The sequence below is a fragment of the Dipodomys ordii genome, unplaced genomic scaffold (assembly GCF_000151885.1).
Source record: "Dipodomys ordii isolate 6190 unplaced genomic scaffold, Dord_2.0 Scaffold11, whole genome shotgun sequence".
NCBI lineage: Eukaryota > Metazoa > Chordata > Mammalia > Rodentia > Heteromyidae > Dipodomys > Dipodomys ordii.
In genome coordinates, this window is record NW_012267227.1 from 6,844,847 (window position 1) to 6,865,821 (window position 20,975).

General features: G+C 45.9%; 1 protein-coding gene across 1 annotated transcript in view; it reads left to right on the plus strand.

Annotated features, from left to right (window-relative positions):
- Myo1e (myosin IE) overlaps nucleotides 1-20,975 on the plus strand; it is a 136,201-nt gene that overhangs the window by 55,756 nt on the left and 59,470 nt on the right. Inside the window, exons 2-7 of the mRNA XM_013009939.1 lie at nucleotides 2,687-2,830; nucleotides 4,988-5,077; nucleotides 7,073-7,167; nucleotides 13,865-13,952; nucleotides 15,838-15,927; nucleotides 18,924-19,055. Coding sequence (XP_012865393.1) covers nucleotides 2,687-2,830; nucleotides 4,988-5,077; nucleotides 7,073-7,167; nucleotides 13,865-13,952; nucleotides 15,838-15,927; nucleotides 18,924-19,055 — 639 coding nt within the window. The remainder of the gene's footprint in view (nucleotides 1-2,686; nucleotides 2,831-4,987; nucleotides 5,078-7,072; nucleotides 7,168-13,864; nucleotides 13,953-15,837; nucleotides 15,928-18,923; nucleotides 19,056-20,975) is intronic.

A 20,975-nucleotide genomic window follows, 5' to 3' on the forward strand; every position in this document is an offset into this window, starting at 1 on the left:
GACCCCTGGCCCATGCTGGCTCTTCCTGCATGTGAGACGGACTTTAGCAGTCTGGTGGTACTTCCTATGTGTGAGCAACAGTCCAAGCCATTGTGTGGGTGTGGGTGTGCCTCCTTTCTAGAACTTTCGTATGAATCAAATGCATTTTTTTCCTAAGCTGATTCATCCTTAGAAACTAAATGTAGGTCCAAAGAAAGTCTGTGCAGAACCCTTAGCACATGGGAAATTTCTCTTGTCATCACTGCCAGCCATCACCAGAGTGACAAGTAGCATTTGGTATTGGCATTGCCATTCTTGGGTCTTGGCACACAGCTGGCTACAGCACTGGGCCCTCTGGCCTGCCCAGTGTCCTGATTTGGCTGAAGAGGGGCGGGGAATGGAAAGGGGTTTCCTCAAATAGGGAGGGGGAGCCTTTCTGTTGAGGTGACATGGATGGGGAAAGCAAAAAGTCAGAAGTGGTGTTGTGATTTAAGTGGTAGAGTGCCAGCCTTGATTGGGGAAAATAAAAAAGCTAAAGGACAGTACCCAGGCCCTGAGTTCAAGCCCCGTATAATGGAGGGCACACACACACACACACTGAACCAGTAGAAGAAAGGACTTGGAGGTGTGGTTCAGCAGTAGAGCACCTGCCTAGCAAGCATGAAGTCTTGAGTTCAAGCCTCAGTACTGCCAAAAAACAAATGTGAAATTAAAACCCAACAAACTCCAATGGTAGAAGGAAGAAATTCACCAGGATCGCCTGTGTAAGTGCATGGAGAAAGGTTGGCTTGGTGCCCAGCAGGCTTGGGCTACTTTCAGAGATCATTTCTGTGTAGCAATATTGGGGTTCAAAGCCAACCAAGATGGGTGCTGGTGGCTCACGCCTGTAATTTTAGCTCCTCAGGAAGCTGAGACCTGAGACTATCAGAGAATCACGGTTCCAAGTCAGGCCAGGCATCAAAGTCTGAAACTATCTCCTCCAACAAATTACCCAAAAGCCAGAAGTGATGCACTGGCTCAAGTGGTTGAGTACTAGCCATGTGTGAAAATGCTCAGGGACTGTGTCCCAGGTCCTGAGTTCAAATCCTAGGACTGGCACCACCACCACCACCAAAAAAAAAGTGAACCGAGCAATTCCGGATTGGTTCTCTAGGACTTTTGGCTTTCCTTGTTGATTTAACTTTGTGGGTGACAGAAAGCAGGAAGGGAGGCTAGGAGATGAGCCTCCAGGACTTGTGTTGGGAGAGGACCATGCTCATGAAAGCTAGTAGCCCAGGCTGTGGCGAGAGCTGTTCTTCTGAACTTGGCTGGTGGAGGAGGAGGGGAAAGGGGAGGGGGGAGAGGGGGAGGATCAGGAAATCTGTGGTCACTTTGCAGAATTGAAGCTGTGGGTGGTTCTGGGAAAGCCAGATACATCACACGGAAGGTTTCCCTCTGCAGGATAGCGAGATGGTGGAATCTTCTAGAACCTCTTTCCAAGTTTGGGCCTAGTGGCATGGCACACTTTTTCTGGGATGGCTTCCTGCATTTTGAAGGGCTGCTTTCCCTGGATCCTCCTAGAATTTGTGCGTCACAAAGTGACAGTCTCTTTCTCTGAGAAATTAAAACAAAACTAAACAATAACCTTTTATGCTGATACTGGGTCTTGAACTCAGGGCCTTGCACACAACTTTTTCTGCTTTAAAGTTGGTGTGCATGGGCTGGGAAGGTGGCTCAGTGGTAGAGTGCTTGCCTTGCATGCATGAGGCCCTGGGTTCGATTCCTCAACACCACATAAGCAAAAAGAAAAAAGCCGGAAGTGGCGCTGTGGCTCAAGTGGTAGAGCGCTAGCCTTGAGCTGAAGAGTTGAGGGACAGCGCCCAGGCCCAGAGTTCAGACCCCACGACTGGACCCAAGGAAAAAAAAAAAAAGTTGGTGTGCACACCTCTGCTTCTGGCTTTTTGTTAGTTAACTGTAGGTAAGACTCATGGATTTGTCTGCTAGGCTGGCTTTAAACTGTGATCCTCATATCTCAGCCTCCGAATGGCTAAGATTACAAGCATCCTGAAGGCTTTGGATAGAGTGACAATGGTGACTTAGGGGAGGGAAGATGTTTCAGGTGACATCAGCAGTGCTGACCTCATGATCATTCCATAGTCAAATTTGATGGAATAGATCAGAGACTGGTTTGGGCTGCAGTTGTTTTAGTTGTTGTCCTTTATGTTTAGCAGCAGTAGGGCTTGAACTTAGAGTCTGGTGACAGGTGCTCTACCACCTGAGTCACACCCTTAACCTTTCTTTGGCTTTATTTTTCAGGTAAGGTCTCTCCTTTTTTTTTTTGTCTTAGACCAGCCTGGACCACGATCCTATTTATATCTCCCACCTTGCTAGGGTGACAGGAGCAGAGTTTTTATATTGAGATGGTGTGGTCTTGCTATCTTTTTACCCTGGCTGGCCTCAAGTCAGGATTCTCCGAATCTCAGCCTCCCATGTAGGAATACAAGAAGGATCTATCATGTCCAGCCTGTATGGTGTGTTAGGTCATTCTTATGCTGACTCTGAAGTGGAATTCTCTCTCTCTCTCTGTCTCTCTCTCTTTCTTTCTCTTATACAAATGAGCAAAAGAGAAGCTTCAATGATTCAGTAAGGCTGGAAACTTGAATCCAGGTCTACGATGGTGAAATCGCCATGTGCGCGTCTCACTGCTGTTGTGTGGTTTGGTCCATAGGGAAGCAAAGGTGCCTTCCGGTACCATTGGCAGAGTCACAATGTCAAACACAGCGGTGTGGACGACATGGTCCTCCTGTCGAAGATCACCGAGAGCTCCATCGTGGAGAACCTGAAGAAGCGATACATGGACGATTACATCTTCGTATCCTTTACATGTCCTGGGACAGGAAGATTTAGTAATATTTAATGTTAATGTGTATCTCTGGGCCTGGAATTTGAACTTGGATTCTGCTATGCTCTGTTTTGCTTATGGTTGATGCTCTACCACTCGAGCCACACCTCCAATACAGCTTTTTTTTTTTTTTTACTGGTTAATTGAATCTCAAAGACTGCCTAGACCCTCTAGATCTCATCTTCCTGAGTAGCCAGGATGACAGGTGTAAGCCAGCTGGGCCTGGCTCAGCTTCTGCACTTTTGTTTGGTCACATGGTCCAGGCTCAAGACATTTCTCAAGGTCATTGGCTCTTCATTCCATCACATTGTTTCCTTGATGTGACATTGCCTGTGTGTGTAGCGCTTAAAATTTCTGCAGGCCTGCCTTCCAGAATTTTGTTGATTGCACAGCACAGATTTCCCAGTCAAGATTTGAACAGGTTTAAGTAAGATGGCCTTGGAGCCACCAGAAAACTGGAAGTGGAAAGGTAGATCAAAGTGGTAGAGCACTAGCCTTGAGCACAAAAGCCCAAGGACAGTGCCTCAGCCCTGAGTTTAAGCTCCAGCATGCGCGCGCGCGCACACACACACACACACACACACACACACACACTTGCCTCATGCACATTGTAAAAGCAATTTAGCCATTTTTTCCCTGCAGCTTTCCTAAAGGAGGTATTACAAAATGAAGCTCAAGCCGGGTGCCAGTGGCTCACACCTGTCATCCTAGCTACTCAGGAGGCTGAGATTTGAGGATTGTGATTCAAAACCAGCCAGGACAGGAAAGTCCATGAGATGCTTATCTCCAGTTAACCACCAGAAAGCTGGAAGTGGTGCTGTGGCTCAAGTGGTAGAGTACTTGCCTTGAGCTGAACAGCTCAGGGACAGTGCCCAGGTCCAGAGTTCAAGCCCCATGACCAATCAAAAAGAAAAAAAAAAAAAAAAGAAAGAAAGACCAAAAAAAAAAAAGAAATGAGGCTCAACTATGGAAAACACCTGATATTCTGGAGTTTTTCTTTCCATTTCAATGTCAGCCTTTCTTCAGATGACATATTCATAATGGCTTTAAAAATGCAACATAAACTCCCTGCTTAGTGGCAACCCCTTTGTACAACTACTTAAAGATTCAAAAAATTCCCCAGAGAAAAACAAAACAACAACAATAAAAAATGCCAAATGCTGCTTGATGTCAGAGGCTCACGCCTGTCATCCTAGCTACTCTGCAGGCTGAGATCTGAGGATCCCGGTTCAATGCCAGCCCAGGCAGGAAAGGCTGTGAGACTCTTATCTTCAATGAACCACCAAAATGCTGCAAGTGGAGCTGTGGCTCAAGTGGTAGAGCACTAGCCTTGAGCACAAAAGCTCAGGGATATCAACCAGGCCCTGAGTTCAAGCCTGAGGACCTCAGGCACACATGTACACACTTAACAAGGTATAATGAGTAGTCTAAATAACTTATAGTTTAGTGCAGTAGTTTTAAAAATAGAAAATCATGCAAAGAAAAATATTTATCATTTGAGAACAGAAGCAACCCCAGTCTCACCATTCCATGGCTTTTCTGTTCTGTTTTGCTTTTTTCTTAACGGGACTCAGCACCAGGTCTAGAAAGAATATGCTTTGGTTTAGTTTATTTAGAATAATGATTTCTTTCCAGTACAACCTTGGTAATTCAATTCATTATTGTTTCTGGAAGGAAGTAGCAGCTGGGCTCATTAGGTAATTGCTTTTGTCTTTGGATTCATTTGAAAACTACAAACAGGAACTTTCCATCTATGCTGAGCAATCTGTGTGAACTCTTTTTACATTTCTTCTTCTTCTTCTTTTTTAATTGCTCATGGGACTTGAACTCAGGGCCTGCACACTGTCCCTGAGCTCTTTTGCTCAAGGTTAGCACTCTACCACTTTGAATCCCATTGCTCCTTCTGGTTTTGAGTGGTTAATTGGAGATAAGAATCTCATGGGGACTTCTCTGCCCAGGCTAGCTTTGAACTGTTATCCTCACCTGTCAGCTTCCTGAGTAGCTAGGATTACAGGTGTGAGCCACCTGCTCCTAGCTGACTGTGAATTCTTGATAACATCCTGTCACTGCAGGGGACAATGGATTACTAGGAATATTAAGGATGGTCCTTAACCAGCTTAAATCCAGACCTACATAGGGTCTGTGCTAATCTCAGTCAACCCTTTTAAGCAGATGCCATACTTCGGAGAGAAGGAGATTGAAATGTACCAAGGAGCGGTAAGTAATGAGCTACAAGTAATGAGCTACGTCCATTATTACCAAGTCTAGAGCTTATACAATGCAGAATATTTTTCTTCCTTGCAATTAATAATATAGTTGCATTGCCCATGAATGATTTTGTGTGTGTGTGCCCATTCTGGGCTTGAACTCAGGGGCCTGGGCACTGTCCCTGAGCTTTTGTACTCAAGGCTAGTGCTCTACCACCTGAACCACAGCTCCACTTCTGGCTTTTTTGCTGGTTAATTGCAGATAAGAATCTCATGGACTTTCCTACCCTGGGCTGGCTTTGAACCACAATCATCAGATCTCAGCCTCCTGAGTAGTTAGGACTTACGGTAAATTTTAAGGTAGAAGCAAAGGTGGGGAATAGGAAGGAATTGAATGAAGCAGGATGTCGATCTGGTTCAGGCAGGAAAATTATTAGGTATGGAGATGTTTCCATTTCAGCCATGTCACAAGATTCAGTCACACACCCAACAGAATAGGTGTAGCACGATTCCGGTTCCCAAATGGATGACACCAACCCGCAGGACCCGTTTCTGTCTTTCTAGAACCCCTGCCTCCACCCTCTGAGGGAAAAGTTTAACTTTTTATCCTCATCCGTTGATAATGCCACTCAGTTTTGGGACAAATCTTCCTGCAAGTAACTTGCCTCTTAGAGAAACAGTGAGGGGGAACTGAGAAACTGTCATCACCCTCAGACCTCAGGCTTTGGGAGGAGGTCTCCCTTCAGCCCTGCCACCCACGTGTCTCCAGAAGGATCTAGAAGTAGAACGTGGTTGCAGAGGCGAGGTTGGTAGGAAAGGTGTGGTATAGAAGTGTCAAAGGGACCATGGACATGTTTGAAGGCTGAATCATGGCCCATCTGTGGAAAAGTCCATATTCCTTTCGAATTTTCTCAGGATGGCATTTGGTCTTCAGCTAGGATGGTGTGTGTGTGTGTGTGTGTGTGCTCACATGTCAGTGTGTGTGTGTGTGTGCTCACATGTCAGTGTGTGTGTGTGTGTGTGTGTGTGCTCACATGTCAGTCCTGAGGCATGAACTCAGGGCCCTGAGCTATTTTTGCACTCTACCACTTGGGCCACAGCTCCAGTTCTGGCTTTTTACTGGTTAATTGGAATTTAAAAATCTCATGGGCTGGGCACCAGTGGCTCAAGCCTGTAGCAATGCAAGAGGCTGAGAGCTGCGGGTCACTGTTTGAAACCAGCCAGGGCAGGAAAGTCCGTGAAACTCTTATCTTCAAATAACCACCAGAAAACTGGAAGTGGCACTGTGGCTCAAAGTGGTAGACCATTATTAGCCTGGAGTGAAAAAGCTTAGAGACAGCACCCAGGCCCTGAGTTCAAGCCCCACAGTTAACCAAAAAAGAAGAGGGAGGAGGAGGAGGAGGAGGAGGAAGAGGAAGAAGAGAAGAAGAGGAAGAAGAAAGGAAGAAGAAGAGGAAGAGGAAGAAGAAGAAGAAGAGAAGAAGAAAGGAAGAAGAAAGAAGAAAGAAAGAAGAAGAAGAAGAAGAAGAAATGTTGGCTTCAAGCCACAATCCTTAGCTCTCAGCCTTCTGAATAGCTAGGAATGCAGGCATGAGCCACCGATGCCCGGCTGTGTGTGCTAAGACTTGTTTTCTTTGCGAATTCTGGGGCTTGAATTCTGGGCCTGAGCATGTCTCTGAGCTTCTTTTATTCAAAGTTAGCACTCTTACCACTTGAGCCACAGCTCCACTTCTAGCTTTTTTGAGTAGTTTATTGGAGATAAGAGTCTCATGGACTTTCCTGCCTGGGCTGGCTTTGAACCACAATCCTCAGGTCTCAGCCTCCTGAGTAGCTAGGGTATCAGGTGTGAGCCACCAGTGCCCCGTGTTTGTTTGTTTTGTTTTTAAATTAAGTTCCTTAGCATGCAAGCTGTCGGGTGGAATTAATAGCCACCAGAACTGAATGAAGAGGCCAAGAAAGGAAATCAGAGTAGGTTCCGTCTAATTGTGGTTCTTTGCCTTTCTAGGCCCAGTATGAAAACCCACCTCATATCTACGCCCTGGCGGACAGTATGTACAGAAATATGATCATCGACAGAGAGAACCAGTGTGTCATAATCAGGTATGGCAGGGGCTGCAGGCCAACACACCTCTGTCTTTTGGCACTCTGTCACCAGTTACGGGTTCCCAACAGCCACTCCTTCTAGCTTCCATGGTAGGTTTTTTTTGTTGTTGTTGTTTTGTTTTTCTGGGTTTTTTGTTTTGTTTTGTTTTGATGCTGGTCCTGGGACTTGAACTCAGGGCCTGGGCACTGTCTCTGAGGTTTTTTTGTTTGTTTTTTGTTTACTCAAAGCTAGCACTGTGCCACTGAAGCCACCCCTCCACTTCACTTCTGGCCTATTGGTGCTTTACTGGAGGTAAAGAGTCTCACTGATCTCGCTGATTCTCCTACCTGGGCTGGCTTAGAACTTTGATCCTCACATCTCAGCCTCTGGAATAGCTAGGATTACAGGCGTGAGCCACTGGTACCCCGGGCCATAGGGTTTCCAGTTAGAATCCTGACACACGGCCATGCGTTTCTGCTGGTTACCGAGTTAAATGGTGCCACTGTGAATGGTGGAAAATGTCTTACTTCTGTTTGATCAGAAATTGGAAGTTCTTTTCTTGTCCTGAGTTTCATACACGGTGGCTCACTGGATTCTCAGCTGGAATGCTTTCCTTGGATCCTACTTTTTCCTTTGCTTGCAATGTAGTACTTCACATTTGAGCTTGGTGTCCTGGTTGGGCCAAGGACACTGCCATTTGAGCCACTCCTTAAGGCCTTCTTCCATTTCAGTTATTTGTTGCCTACGTTGTCCTGTCTTCACAGGCTCAGGGCCAGCATTGGACAGCAATCCTCCTAATCTACTCTTGTAGAGCTGGGATGGCAGGTGTATACCACCAGGCCTAGTGTGCTATCTTCCTACTCTCTTCCTTCTGAGTAGCTGGGATTAGGGAGTGTGAGTCACTGCACTTGGCCACCATGTCTGAGCGCCTTTGATAGAGTTTCATCATTTGCCTTGATTTTGGAGGACGTGACTAGTAAGTGTCAGCCTTTGGGATCTGCAAGTGGATTTCATAATTCATTTAACCTGGCCCATTGCTGGGTGTTTAGGGGGTGAAGCACTTTGTCATTGATTTCCTACTATGAGCATTTGCAGTCAGGTAGGTGTCGACAGTACAAGCCTGGTCATCAATCGTCCTATTTACACTTGCCTGTGTAGTTGGGATTACAGGTATGTACTACCATGCCCAGATTTTTCTGTTCAGATAGGGATCTCACAACACAATCCAAAACCACAATCTCACTCTGGAAACACCATCTCCCTCATTAGCTAGGATGCCAGGTATGCACTTCCACTCCTGGCTGACAGTTAACTGTTTGCTGACCTCCTTCTCACCCCCACCCCTCCACCAAAGCTCAATCCAATATATTTATGTTCCTCTTTTTTAATTTTTTGCCTTTTCATCTGAAGCATTTTGGAAAAAAAGCTTTGATTAAAGATACTCACAAGCATGTATCACATTAAAAAGATTATAATATACTGTACCGATCAGCCATTTTCCTAGTTATCAAGATAATGGTCAAACATGGAGGTAGAGGTATGGTTCAAGTGGTAGAATGCGAGTCTTGACCAAAAAAAAAAAAGTGAGAGCATAAGGCCCTGAGTTTAAGCCCTAGTATTGGTACACGCGCATGCGTGCGCACACACACATATGCACACAAACACAAACACAAGATATGGTTAATCCTGTTTTTCTTAGTCCTTCTTTCCTAACCTACTTGACCATTTAAGGCAAATTCCAAATAACCTCTCCCTTCATTTGTCAATCATCAAAACCATCCAAAGATTATTGTACCTTGAAAATGAATGATTTGTGGATGGGTATAACTCAGTGTTAGAGCTGTACTTAGTATGTATAAGGTCCTAGACTCAATCACCACCACCAACACCAAAAGGAAAGAATACATCTTTTATTATCACTTAACATCAATATTCTGCTTTCAGGCCTAGCAATACATTTCTTCTTTGTAGCAAGTTGTTGTTTTTTTCTAATTTATTTAGAATCCAAACAAAGCTGACCCATGGCCCTGGGTGGCTGTGTCTCTTTAAGGCTCTTTTCTTGGCTTTGTTTTCTAGGCATTTATTCATGAAAGAAGGAATTCTTTGTCCTGCAGCTCTCTTTCTACAGTCTGGCTCTGTACCCCATGATGAAGCTTAAGTTTTCTCTGTTCCCTTTGCTTCCTGTAAATGGCAAATTCATATTCAATTTTTAAGCCAAAACCCTTGTCAGTTATACTGTGAACTGAATGCTGGCGGCCTGAATGCTGGTGGACTCACCTAGTCTACATTTTCATTCCGTGGCTCTTCCTTAATTAAGGGCTAGAAAAAAAAAAACAACCACCCAACAATCATTACTTTCTAATGCTATGCTTTGTTCTAAGCATGTTAGGTGGAGCTCTTTTGCCATCGTAAAATACCATTTTGGTGAGGATAACATTTGTGATTCATTGTCATTACCTCTCACATTTCAAAGCAATGAGTGGTTGCTCTAGCAACCTCTCTAGGTAATGTATTTTTATTGTCACTATTATCTCAAACTAGTGAATTTTAAATGTCTTACCTATTGAACTAGCTTGTGATAAGGATTGTATGTGTGTGTGTGTGTGTGTGTGTGTGTGTGTGTGTGTGTGTGTGTGTGTGTGTTTGTGCGTGTGGGGCTTGAATTTGCTCTTGTCTTGGCTAATGGTCCTTTTGATGGAGATAAAAGATTCATGGGCTTGGGAGGGGGGAGGCTGGGAAGGGATGGGAAGGGTAAACAAAGGAGGAGGCTGCAATGCTTGGTAAGAAATGTACGTATTATCCTGCCCATGCAATTGTAACCCCTCTGTACAGTATGTTCACAAATAAAATAAAATAAAATTAAAAAAAAAAAAAGATTCATGGGCTTCAGTTTGGCTTCAAACCACAATCCTCAGATCTCGGCCTCCTAAGTAGCTAGGATTACAGGCTTGAGCCACTAGTGCCCAGCCAGAATATTCTTTGAGTTTTCTCATTGTCAAATAATTCTAGTCATGTTGACTCCCATGATAAGGCTGTTAATCTGTTTGTTCGAAATCAGCTTTAGCAAGAACATGTGTGGGATTCTTATCGCCAATTAATGAGCAAAAAGCTAGGCATGGAGCTGTGGCTAAAGTGGTAGAGTACTGGCCTTGAATAAAAAAGCTAAAGGAAAATGTCCAGACCCTGAGTTCAAGCCCCAATACCTGCAAACACACAAAATAATAAAGTAAAAAGAATCTTCTATATAATAAATTGTCCTAACAAGGTAGAGATAGATCTTTTTCCTTGTTCCCTTTCATTTCTTTTTCTGACATTATCTTTCTATACATAGTTACAAGCATGTTATAGATACATTGTGTTTTGTTGAAATAGCCACTTCATAGTCCTTGTATGATTTTAAATGTATTTCCTGTTTCATTGGGTGGTTATACAACTCCACTGTACTGATGTTGTGAAGTTCTTGAATATTTACATTGTTACACCTTATAAAATGGACTTAGACTTGTTAAGTTTTATCAACTATCTAGTCATCTTGGATCTAGTGTATAAATTATCTGATTATGCTGACCATTTACAAAGATAATTTGGGGAAGGGTGTGGTAGAGCACACCTGTAATCCCAACTATAAAGGAGGTGGAGGTAGGAAGATCAAGATGAAAGACAAGTCAGAAAAACAACAACAACAACAAAAAAGGAGGCTGCCTATTTGGAAAAGTGAAGCAAAAAAGTGACTGGGGGTGTGGCTCAAGTGGTAGAGCACCTGCCTGCAAGTGCAAGTCCCTGAGTTCAAATCCTCATGATCACCATTGTCATCATCTCATGGAGTTGAGCTAACTTGAGCCTGAGGATGGGCACATTTCCTGGAGACATGGGGTCTCCTCGTCCAATCCCACTGGGTATCTACTTGCCTTGTATCTTAAGGCCTTTCCATTTGGTTTCTTAGTTGAGGAAATCCAACCTGTAAGGCAGGAATTCAGGCCCAGGCTGCACAGCATAGAGGGATGCTGAGCCTAAGAGGCTCCAATCCCTGGGCCAGGCCCCCCACTTGTACCCCAGTCTCTCTTAACATCACATAGCAGTTCAAAGACATCCAATACAATTAGAAGTTTGCCAAATGGCGAGTTTAATTTTGGGTTGGCTTGAAAAACCCAATGATTTCAACATTGGTCTCAGCTTCCTTTTTGGGGTGAGGGGGTGTCCCCTTATTGGATTGTCTTCTGTCCATGTGCCTCTGTGCCCTCAAAATTCTTTTTATTTAATTGTTGGCTGTGGGGTTTGAGCTCAGTTCCTGGGTGGTATCCCTGAGCTGTTTTGCTTGAGGCTAGTGCTCTACCACTTTGAGCCATAGCTCCATTTCTGGTTTTCTGGTGGTTGAAAGAGGATAAGAGTCTCATGGAATTTTCTGCACGTGCTAGCTTCGAACCATGATCCTCAGATCTCAGCCTCCTGAGTAGCTAGGATTACAGGCATGAAGCAAAGCACCCAGCTTGCCCAACATTCTTGATCAACCAGAACTAGCAAATACATGGTCCTGTGAACTAGCAGACAGCTACTGTTTTAACTTTGACTGTCTATTATTTTCCATGAGATGATCCCTAAATGGTACCAACAGAGAATCCAGAACTCTGCCTGGCTTGAGCATTGTCTGAATTGAGGTTCTTATTAGAAGACTAGAATTTTGAAAAGTAGACTCTTTTTTTTTTAATTGTGAAAATACCATACAGAGGGGTTACAATTACATGGGCAAGATAATTACATTTAATTATTTTTTTGGGGGGGGGGTCTGGTCGTGGGGCCTGAACTCTGGGCCTGGGCGCTGTCCCTCAGCTCTTCAGCTCAAGGCTAGCGCTCTACCACTTGAGCCACAGCGCCACTTCCAGCTTTTTTTCTTTTTGCTTATGTGGTGCTGAAGAATCGAGCCCAGGGCCTCATGCATGCAAGGCAAGTGCTCTACCACTGAGCCACCTTCCCAGCCCGATAATTACATTTCTTATCAAGCGTTGTTGCCTCCTCCTTTGTTTCCTCTTCCCATCCCTTCCCATCTTCCCCCCCCCACCTCCCTGCCCCCAAAAAGTAGACTCTTTTTTAAAAAGACTAATCCTTGTCAGGCACTGGTGGCTCACACCTGGAATCCAGAGCTACTCAGGAGGCTGATCTCTGAGGATTGCAATTCAAAACCTGCTGGGGCAGGAAAGCCAGTGAGCCTCTTATCTCCACTTAACTAGCAAAAAGCTGGAAGTAAAGCTGTGGCTCAAATGGTAGAGTACTAGCCTGGAGCACAAAGCTCAGGAACAGCACCCATACCCTGAGTTCAAGCTCCAGGATTGGCGCACGCACATGCACAAACACACAGACACACAGACACACACACACACACACACACACATGGCTGGTCCTGTGCCATTACTGGTAAGAGGAGGAAAGCAGCTTCGTTCTCAGGATGTGATTAATGCCGACTGCCTCAGCGTTTAATTTTAGAACTGCCAATAGAAGGAAGTGCGCATTGCTCAGGGGGCACAGTGTAACCTCAGAGAGGCTCCCCTCCCCCTCCCCTCTTATCCCCCACCCCAAGTAATAGAATAGTACTAAAAGTTTGGTAAATATGGAACCCAAGTTTCTTTGGCTTCCTTACATCGATCCAAATCTCCACCACTTTCAGTGAAGAGTTCCAGACAATTTCCCCTCCCAGTTGTCTTTCCTTTCCCTTGCTCTCTACTTTTCTCCCTCCCCCCTTTCTTTCATTCTTCCTTCCCTTCTCCCTTCCTCCTTCCCTCTTCCCCTTTCTCTTTATTTTCCTTTCCTTTCATTTTCTCTCTTCTCCCTCCTTCTCTTCCCTTACCTCCCCTTCTTCCTTCCTCCCTCTCTTTCCCTCCTTCCCTCCCTCCTTCCTTCCCTCCTTCCCTCCCTCACTCCCTCCTTCCTTCCTCCCTTCTTTCCCTCACCACTCCCTCCTTCCTTGCCTCCCTCCCTCCCTCCCTCCCTCCCTTCCTTCCTTCCTTCCTTCCTTCTTCCCTCCCTCCTTTCTTTCTTCCCCTCACCCCTCGCTCCTTCCCTCCCTCCCTTCTTTCTCTCTCACCCCTCCCTCCCTTCCTCCCTTTTTTCCTTCCTTCTTCCCTCCTTTCTCTCCCTCCCTCCTTTCCTTCCCTCCTTTCTTTCCCTCCCTCCCTCCTCTCCTTCCCTTCTTCCCTCCCTCCCTCCCCCCTCCTTCCTTTTTCCTTCCTTTCTTCTTTCCTTCTTTCCTTCTTTCCTTCCTCCCTTCCTCCCTCCCTCCCTCCACCTCCCTCCTTCCCTCCCTCTCTCTCCCGCTACCTACGTCCCTCCCTCCCTACCCAACCTTAGGACATGGAACCCCCAGGATTTTGTGTGTTCCAAGCAAGCACTTTCAAGATACTTCCATGTTTTGTAGACCGTTGAACGCAGCCATTTCTCTGTGTATACCCACCCTTTGGCCATGACGTGCTGTCCCCTTCCCATCCCGTGTCACATGGTCATTCCAGCGTCACTAGGTGTACTGTGCCCTGCAGGGGGAGGTGCCCTGCGCCCATCGCCCCTCCAGCTCCAGCAGGACTTCCTGCCTCCCTCCCAGCTGCCTTTCCCAGCTGCCCCCCCCTCCTTGCCTGCTTTCTGTCTGCGTGTTGCTGTGGGTTGCTTGGTCCAGGCATGAAGGAGGACCTGGTCACTCGCCTAATGGCCATTTTCCCCTTCTTTCCCCAGTGGAGAGAGCGGTGCCGGGAAGACAGTGGCTGCCAAATACATCATGAGCTACGTCTCCAGGGTGTCTGGAGGGGGCCCCAAGGTCCAGGTGAGCCAGCGGTCACTCCGGATTTTCTATCCACTGTAAAAAAGGCAGCAACCAAGAACCACAGAATCTGCAAAGGAATAGGGTGTTTTGAGCTAGGCGTGCCTCATATATAATGAGTCCCTACAAATCAACAAAAGGAGGGCTGCTGGGTGCTGGCTGCCAGCTACTCAGGAGGTTGAAATGTGAGGATCACAGTTCAAAGCCAGCCCAAGCAGGAAAAGTCTGTGAGACTCTTATCTCTAATTAACCAACTAAAAACTAGAGAAAAAAAAAAACTGGAAGTGGAGCTGTGGCTCAAAGCCACAGAGTGTTAGCCTCGAGCAAAAACAGCTCAGAAACAGCACTCAGGCCCTGAGTTCAAGTCTCATGAGTGGCAACAAAAAAAGTACAAAAGGGAAATAGAGGATATGAAAGACAGCTCATAATAAAGGACATGAAATGTCTTGTCATCAAACATGACAGTATGCTTGTCACAGGAATGAAGAGAGTTGCTGATTCAAAGTACATAAACCCAGTACTGGTAGCTCATGCCTGTAATCCTAGTTACTTAGGAGGCTAAGATCTGAGGATTGCAGTTTGAAGCCAGCCAGGGTGGTAACGTCTGTGAGATTCTTATCTCCAATGTACCAGCAAAAATCTGGAAGTAGAACTGTGGCTCAAGTGGTAGAGCGCTAGCCTTGGGAAAAAAGTCAAGTAAGAATCTGGGGCCCCAAGTTCAAGCCCCAGATTTGGCACAAACAACAACAACAAAACAAAACCCAGAAAAACACATCTGTGTTTTAACACAATCCCCAGATGGGTTGGGCCTAGATAAATTTGAAAATGCCAGATTAGGGCTGGGAAAGGTGGCTCAGTGGTAGAGTACTTTGCCTTGAATGCATCAGGCCCTGGGTTCGATTCCTCAGCACCACATAAGCAGAAAAAGCCAGAAGTGGCACTGTGGCTCAAGTGATAGAGCACTAGCCTTGAGCTGAAGAGCTGAGGGACAACGCCCAGGTCCAGAGTTTAGGCCCCATGACCGACCAAAAAAATTTTTTAAAAAAGAAAGAAAAATGCCAGATTATATTTCCATAAGATCATTTAGAGGAGAAATGGATGCATTTCCCTTGAAATCTTTTGCTTGTACTGGAACAGATAAAGTAGTTGGGAAGGGCAGTGATTAGAAAATCTCTGGGAAGAACCACAAGGAAGTGGCCAGGTACTGTGGTACATGCTTGTAATCCCAACTACCTGAGCAGCACAGGAGGCCCTGAGAAAAGTTAAGGAGCTTCTATCTCAATCAACAAGCTAGGCATGGTGGCATGAGCCTTTAATCCAGCTAGGTTGGAGACAGGAATCTCAGTCCAGGTGAGTCAGGGCCAAACAACCTGAGACTCTTATCTGGAAACAAAATAATGAAAGCAAAAACAGGGCTGGAGGCATGGCTTAGGAGGTAGAGCACCTGCTTTGCAAGCATGAAGGTCTGAGTTCAAACTCCAGTACCACCAATGGAGGAGAGAGGGAAAAACAAGGAAAGAGATACCCCTGTGTGTCCCAGTTTCCTTCCTGTTGTAACCTCTCCCCTCACCCACTCCCAGCCCACATTGATATTGGAAAGGGTGTAATCAGTAGCATGGACCGAGAATCCGGGAGGCTTGGTTGATTCTGATTTTTTTTGCTCTGGCATTCTGAATCAAGCCAGGACACTCAAGCAGGGTGAGGGAGGCCTGTGACTTTAGAAGGTGACATTCTGAAGAAATCTTCAGGGACGCAGGGAGCAGGGACATCTACCCCAGAGGCCTGGCGGAGCCAGGAGCTTAGGGAAAAGTGGGCTGCCCTTTGCTGACTCTGTGTGTGTGTGTGTGTGTATGTGTGTGTGTGTGTGTGTCTGTTTTCTCTCCCACAGCACGTGAAGGACATCATCTTGCAGTCCAATCCACTGCTCGAGGCCTTTGGAAACGCCAAGACAGTCCGAAACAACAACTCCAGCCGCTTTGTATGTCTTTCCCCCTGGCCTCCAAGCCTCCCAATCCCCCCAGATTGAGGTCCCCAGTTAACCATAAAAGAACTTGAGGTTCTGCTGTGTTCTCAGGGGCTAGCTCCCCAGACTGCCCTTTAGTTTGTAAAGCAGCGAGCTCTCGTGTTTGCCTTTGTCTTGTCCTGAGCTGAAGTTTAATTTTAAAACTCAGCAATGCAATCAACGTAATTTGAGCTGGCCACTGGTGGCTCATGCCTGTAATCCTAGCTACTCAGGAGGCTGAGATCTGAGGATCGTTGTTTGAAGCCAGCCTAGGCAGGAAAGTCTCCATGAGACTCTGATTTCAAATTAACAGCTCAAAAACCAGAATTGGTGCTGTGGTTCAAAGTGGTAGAGCTCTAGCCTTGAGCAAAAAAGCTGAAGGACAGAGGCCTTGAGTTCAAGCCCCATGACCAACCAAAAAAACAAAAGTGACTGGGGTTCCAAAGTACCCCTTAAATGGCCTAGGCTTATAAAAAAATAATCACCTCGTCTATCTATCATGAGGGATCACAGTTCAAGGGCAGCCCAAGCATAAAAATTCTTCAGAGGCTGGGCGCTGGTGGCTCACACCTGTAATCCTAGCTACTCAGGAGGCTGAGATCTGAGGATCGCGGTTCAAAGCCAGCCCGGGCAGGAGAGACCGTGAGACTCCTATCTCCAATAAACCACCAGAAAACCGGAAGTGGCGCTGTAGCTCAAGTGGTAGAGCGCTCGCCTTGAGCTGAAGAGCTGAGGGACAATGCCCAGGCCTAGAGTTCAAGCCCCACGACGGACCAAAAAAAATTCCTCAGCCCCCATCTTGGTCAGTAACTGGGCATGATGACACACATCTGTCATCTCAACCGTGGTAACAAGTGTAAATAGGAGGATCATGTTCCAAGCTGGTCCAGATTTACAAAGAAACCTCTGCTTCCCCAGTAGCCTTGATTTGTATGAATCAAGCATTTTTTTTTATTGTACTTATTTATCAGGTCCAGCACTAAAACAGACCAGCAGCCACTCAGGAGGCCGATTCTGGGCTGTATGGGAAATACGCAGTTGGAAATTTCAGAGAAAACCCATTTCCTTTTCATGCTCTATTTTGCAAAGAAGTTTCTGTTTCCAAAAGAAATCCCCCTAGCTAATTTGTCCCGTGCAGCCACCGTCCCATTCCCTCCATCCATTAGGCTCATCAGCTTGGTCCTTGTTGCCTGCTCCTAACTCATCTACTTGTTCCATTATCCCTCTTTTTTTTTTTTTTTTAAATGCCAGTCCTGCAGCTTGAATTCAGGGCCTTGCATGTTGTCCCTGAGCTTCTATACTCAAGGCTAGCACTCTACCACTTGAGCCACAGCTCTACTTCCGGCATTTTGGTGGTTAATTAGAGATAAGAGTGCAATCTGGCTTCAAACTATGATCCTCAGATTTCAGCCTCCTGAGTAGCTAGGATTAAAGGTGTGAGCCACCAGTACCAGGCTCTTTTTTTTTTCCCCCCCTGGTCCTGAAGTTTGAAATCTAGGCCTGGGCACTGTTCCTGAGCTTCTTTTGCTCAGGGCTAGTGCTCTACCACTTGAGCCACAGCTCCATTTCTGGCTTTTTTAAGTAATTTATTAGAGATAAGAGTCTCACAGATGTTCCTGCATGGGCTGGATTTGAACCATGATCTTTAGGTCTCAGCCTTCCCAGTAGCTAGGATTAAGGTGTGAGCCACTGGTGCTCAGTTGATTTTTTTTAAAGCTCAATGCTGGACTTGTTTAATCTTGAAGTTCCTAGGTAATAAAATAGAGAGAGAGAGAGAGAGAGGGGCAAACATAGTTTTTGTCCAATCTTCTCCCCCAGTCATTAATCTAAATCTGCCTTGTAAAAGTCTAAACCTTCAGCCAGCCAACCCCACCCACCTGCCTTAGAGATCAGGGCAAAAAAAAAAAAATCATTATTTTTATTTGATTTTTTCCCCCCACTATCAATTGTTGTTTTTCTTTGGAGGGGGCTTCAGTCGATTTTTATAAATAGCAAAAGCCCAGCATGTATTATTTATGTGATTATAAAGCTTCATACCCCCATGATGGACAGACAGATGGACACCAGAACTGATGAGGCAGGCCATTTGCACACATGTGTCTTCATCTCCCTCCCTCCCCATATTCTCCCTCCCTCCCCCTCACCAGCCACCTCTGAAGGCACCAAAATACGCCTTCACCTATACCGAGACAAATGTGCATGTCAAACCATACATTATTTTCTACCTCTTAGACAGGCAATTATTTCAAAAAGTTGAGAACAGCACCTGTAATCCTAGCTACTCAGAAGGCTGGAATCCAGAGGCTCACAGTTTGAAGCCAGCCTGGGCAGAAAAGCCTATGAAGAGTCTATCTTCTTGTCTCTAGTTACTCACCAGAAAGTCAGAAGTGGGGCTATGGCTCAAGTGGTAGAGCACCAGCCTTGAGCACAAAAACTCAAGATCAGTGCCCAGGCCCTACGTTCAATCTTGAGGACACACACAGGCAGAATGTGAGCAAGAGGGGAATAACTTACAGAGTTTACTTATAATAAAATATTTTTATTTCAGTGTGTGTTCCAGCAGTTTTGGGGTAAAAGGGATGGACAGCCTTTAGGCTAATTTTGCTCAAAGCATTGCAGTGTACAGAGGGAAAAACTTGCTTCCATCAGTTAGAGTTCACTGCTTTGACCTAGAGTTTTCTGGTTCATTTTCTCTGCCTTCCATGGGAAGAAAATGGGCCCAGCATCTCCCATATACCTTATTTAGTCTGGCTGGGACCCTAGATTTCCCATTCTGAATACAGAACTGTGGGAGTGGACCACACAGCTCTGGTGATTGTTTGAGATGAAGGCCTGGGGGAAGTGTAGCCCAGAGTTGGGCATGGGTTCCGGACTTGGCTCTCATGCACGAATTTCCTTGTATTATGTGCAGCGTCCCGAGCCTGCGGGCTGTGTTTACTGACCCTCACAGGACATCCTTACCTTGCTTGCAGGGGAAATACTTTGAAATCCAGTTCAGCCCAGGTGGGGAACCAGATGGCGGAAAGATCTCCAACTTCCTTCTAGAAAAATCCAGAGTGGTCATGAGGAACCCTGGCGAGAGAAGTTTCCACATCTTTTACCAGGTTTCTATTTTTCTTTTAATTTTTTTTCCTAACCCCTCCTTTCCATGTTAAAAAAGAATCTTTTTTTCCCTTTTATTCTTCTCAGTCCTCTGGCTTAGACTGCTGATGGCTAGAGAAGAGACAAAGCAGAGTCTCCTTTGAATAAAGTTACAATAATTCAGGAAGGGTCGGTGTCCTTTCAAAATAAAAGTCAGAGTGTTTGATTCATGGCCAGATGGGAATTCACCAGGGGGTGGGGGAATGAGGAAAGGGCTGTGCTGAGGAGGGACGGCCCTGGGTATGGAGTAGAAGGGACAGTCATCAGGGAAGTTGGGTAACCAGACCCAAAGCTATTCTGTAAGCCAGGACTCAGCCAGTTGGCAATGCCAATGTCTCCAACAAGGAAGCTGTTAGGTACTGAGACATCCTGAATGCCTCCTTGGCCACTTGCCACTGGGACCCCAGAGAAGCGTGCGGGATGCTGATAAAATAGCATTCTGGGGTTCAGTAATCACATGATCCAGCTTTGTGAATTTTATTTTATGTTGATTTTGTGCCAGTCCTAGGACTTGAACTCAGGGTCTGGCTGCTGTCCCTGAGCTTTACTGCTCAAGGACAGGGTTTTAACCACTTGAGCCACAGCTCCATTTCTGGCTCTTTGGTGGTTAATTAGAGATAAAAAGCCTCATGGACTTTCCTGCCCAGGCTGGATCCTCATATCTCTATGATCTTCAGCTCTCAGCCTCCTGAGTAGCTTGGATTACAGGTGGTAGCCACTGGTACCCAGCTTGATTCAGCCGTGGTAGCAGGATGAAGCCTGGACCAGAACACAGCCTCTCTTTTGTAAATATTGTGGGGTTGGCACACGGCATGCCCGTTTGTGTCTCTGATGGGCCACGGCTGTCTCTCCCCACGTCTTCCTTCTGTGATAGTTCTTTGCAAGTTTAAAATCCATCCTGCTGACAGAATGTCTGCCATGCATATTGACAAAACACTGCGAATTAATTTCTTGCCCTTCCAAGAATTGATTGTTAAGTGGTTGGAGCCCTTTAAGATCGTCTCGTCCAGACATAGAGTAGGCATCGAGAGACAGCAGTGGATGAGGAGGATCTAAAAGAAACAGATCTATGGCAGTTTTAAAATATGCACTGTGGGGTTAGGAGAGTAGAGGAGCCAGTTCTACTTTGAAAAACCCTAAGTGAAGCTGGCAGTATAGCTCAGTAGTAGAGCACTTGCCTAGCGTGCATAAGGACCTGGGTTCAATCCGTACCCCTGACATACACACTTTCTCTTAAAATCCTTTGAACACACACAGAGTCAAAAACTAGTCAGGCAGGAATTAATTGGTTATAACTTAATGATAACCAGTGCTAAGAATTAGAATTTAGGGCTGGGAAGGTGACTCAGTGGTAGAGCGCTTACCTTGCATGTATGAGGCCCTGGGTTCGATTCCTCAGCACCACATAAGCAAAAAGGAAAAAAGCCAGAAGTGGTGCTGTGGCTCAAGTGGTAGAGTGCTAGCCTTGAGCTGAAGAGCTGAGGGATAGCGCCCAGGCCCAGAGTTCAGGCCCCACGACCAGACCACCCCCCCCCAAAAAAAAAAGAATTAGAATTTACAGAAATACAGTGGTAGAGTGCTAGCCTTGAGCAAAAGGAGCTCAGGGACAGTGCTCAGGCCCTGAGTTCAAGCCCCAGGACTGGCAAAAGAAGAAAGAAAAAAAGAATTTAGCCAGGCACCAGTGAGTGACGCAGGCCTATAATCCTAACTACTCAGGAGGCTGAGATCTGAGGCTTGCGGTTCAAAGCCAGCCCAGGCAGGAAAATCTGTGAGACTCTTATCGCCAGTAAACCAGACAACTGGAAGTGGCGCTGTGGCTCAAGTGGTAGAGCACTAGCCTTGAGCTGAAGAGCTGAGGGACAGCGCCCAGGCCCAGAGTTCAA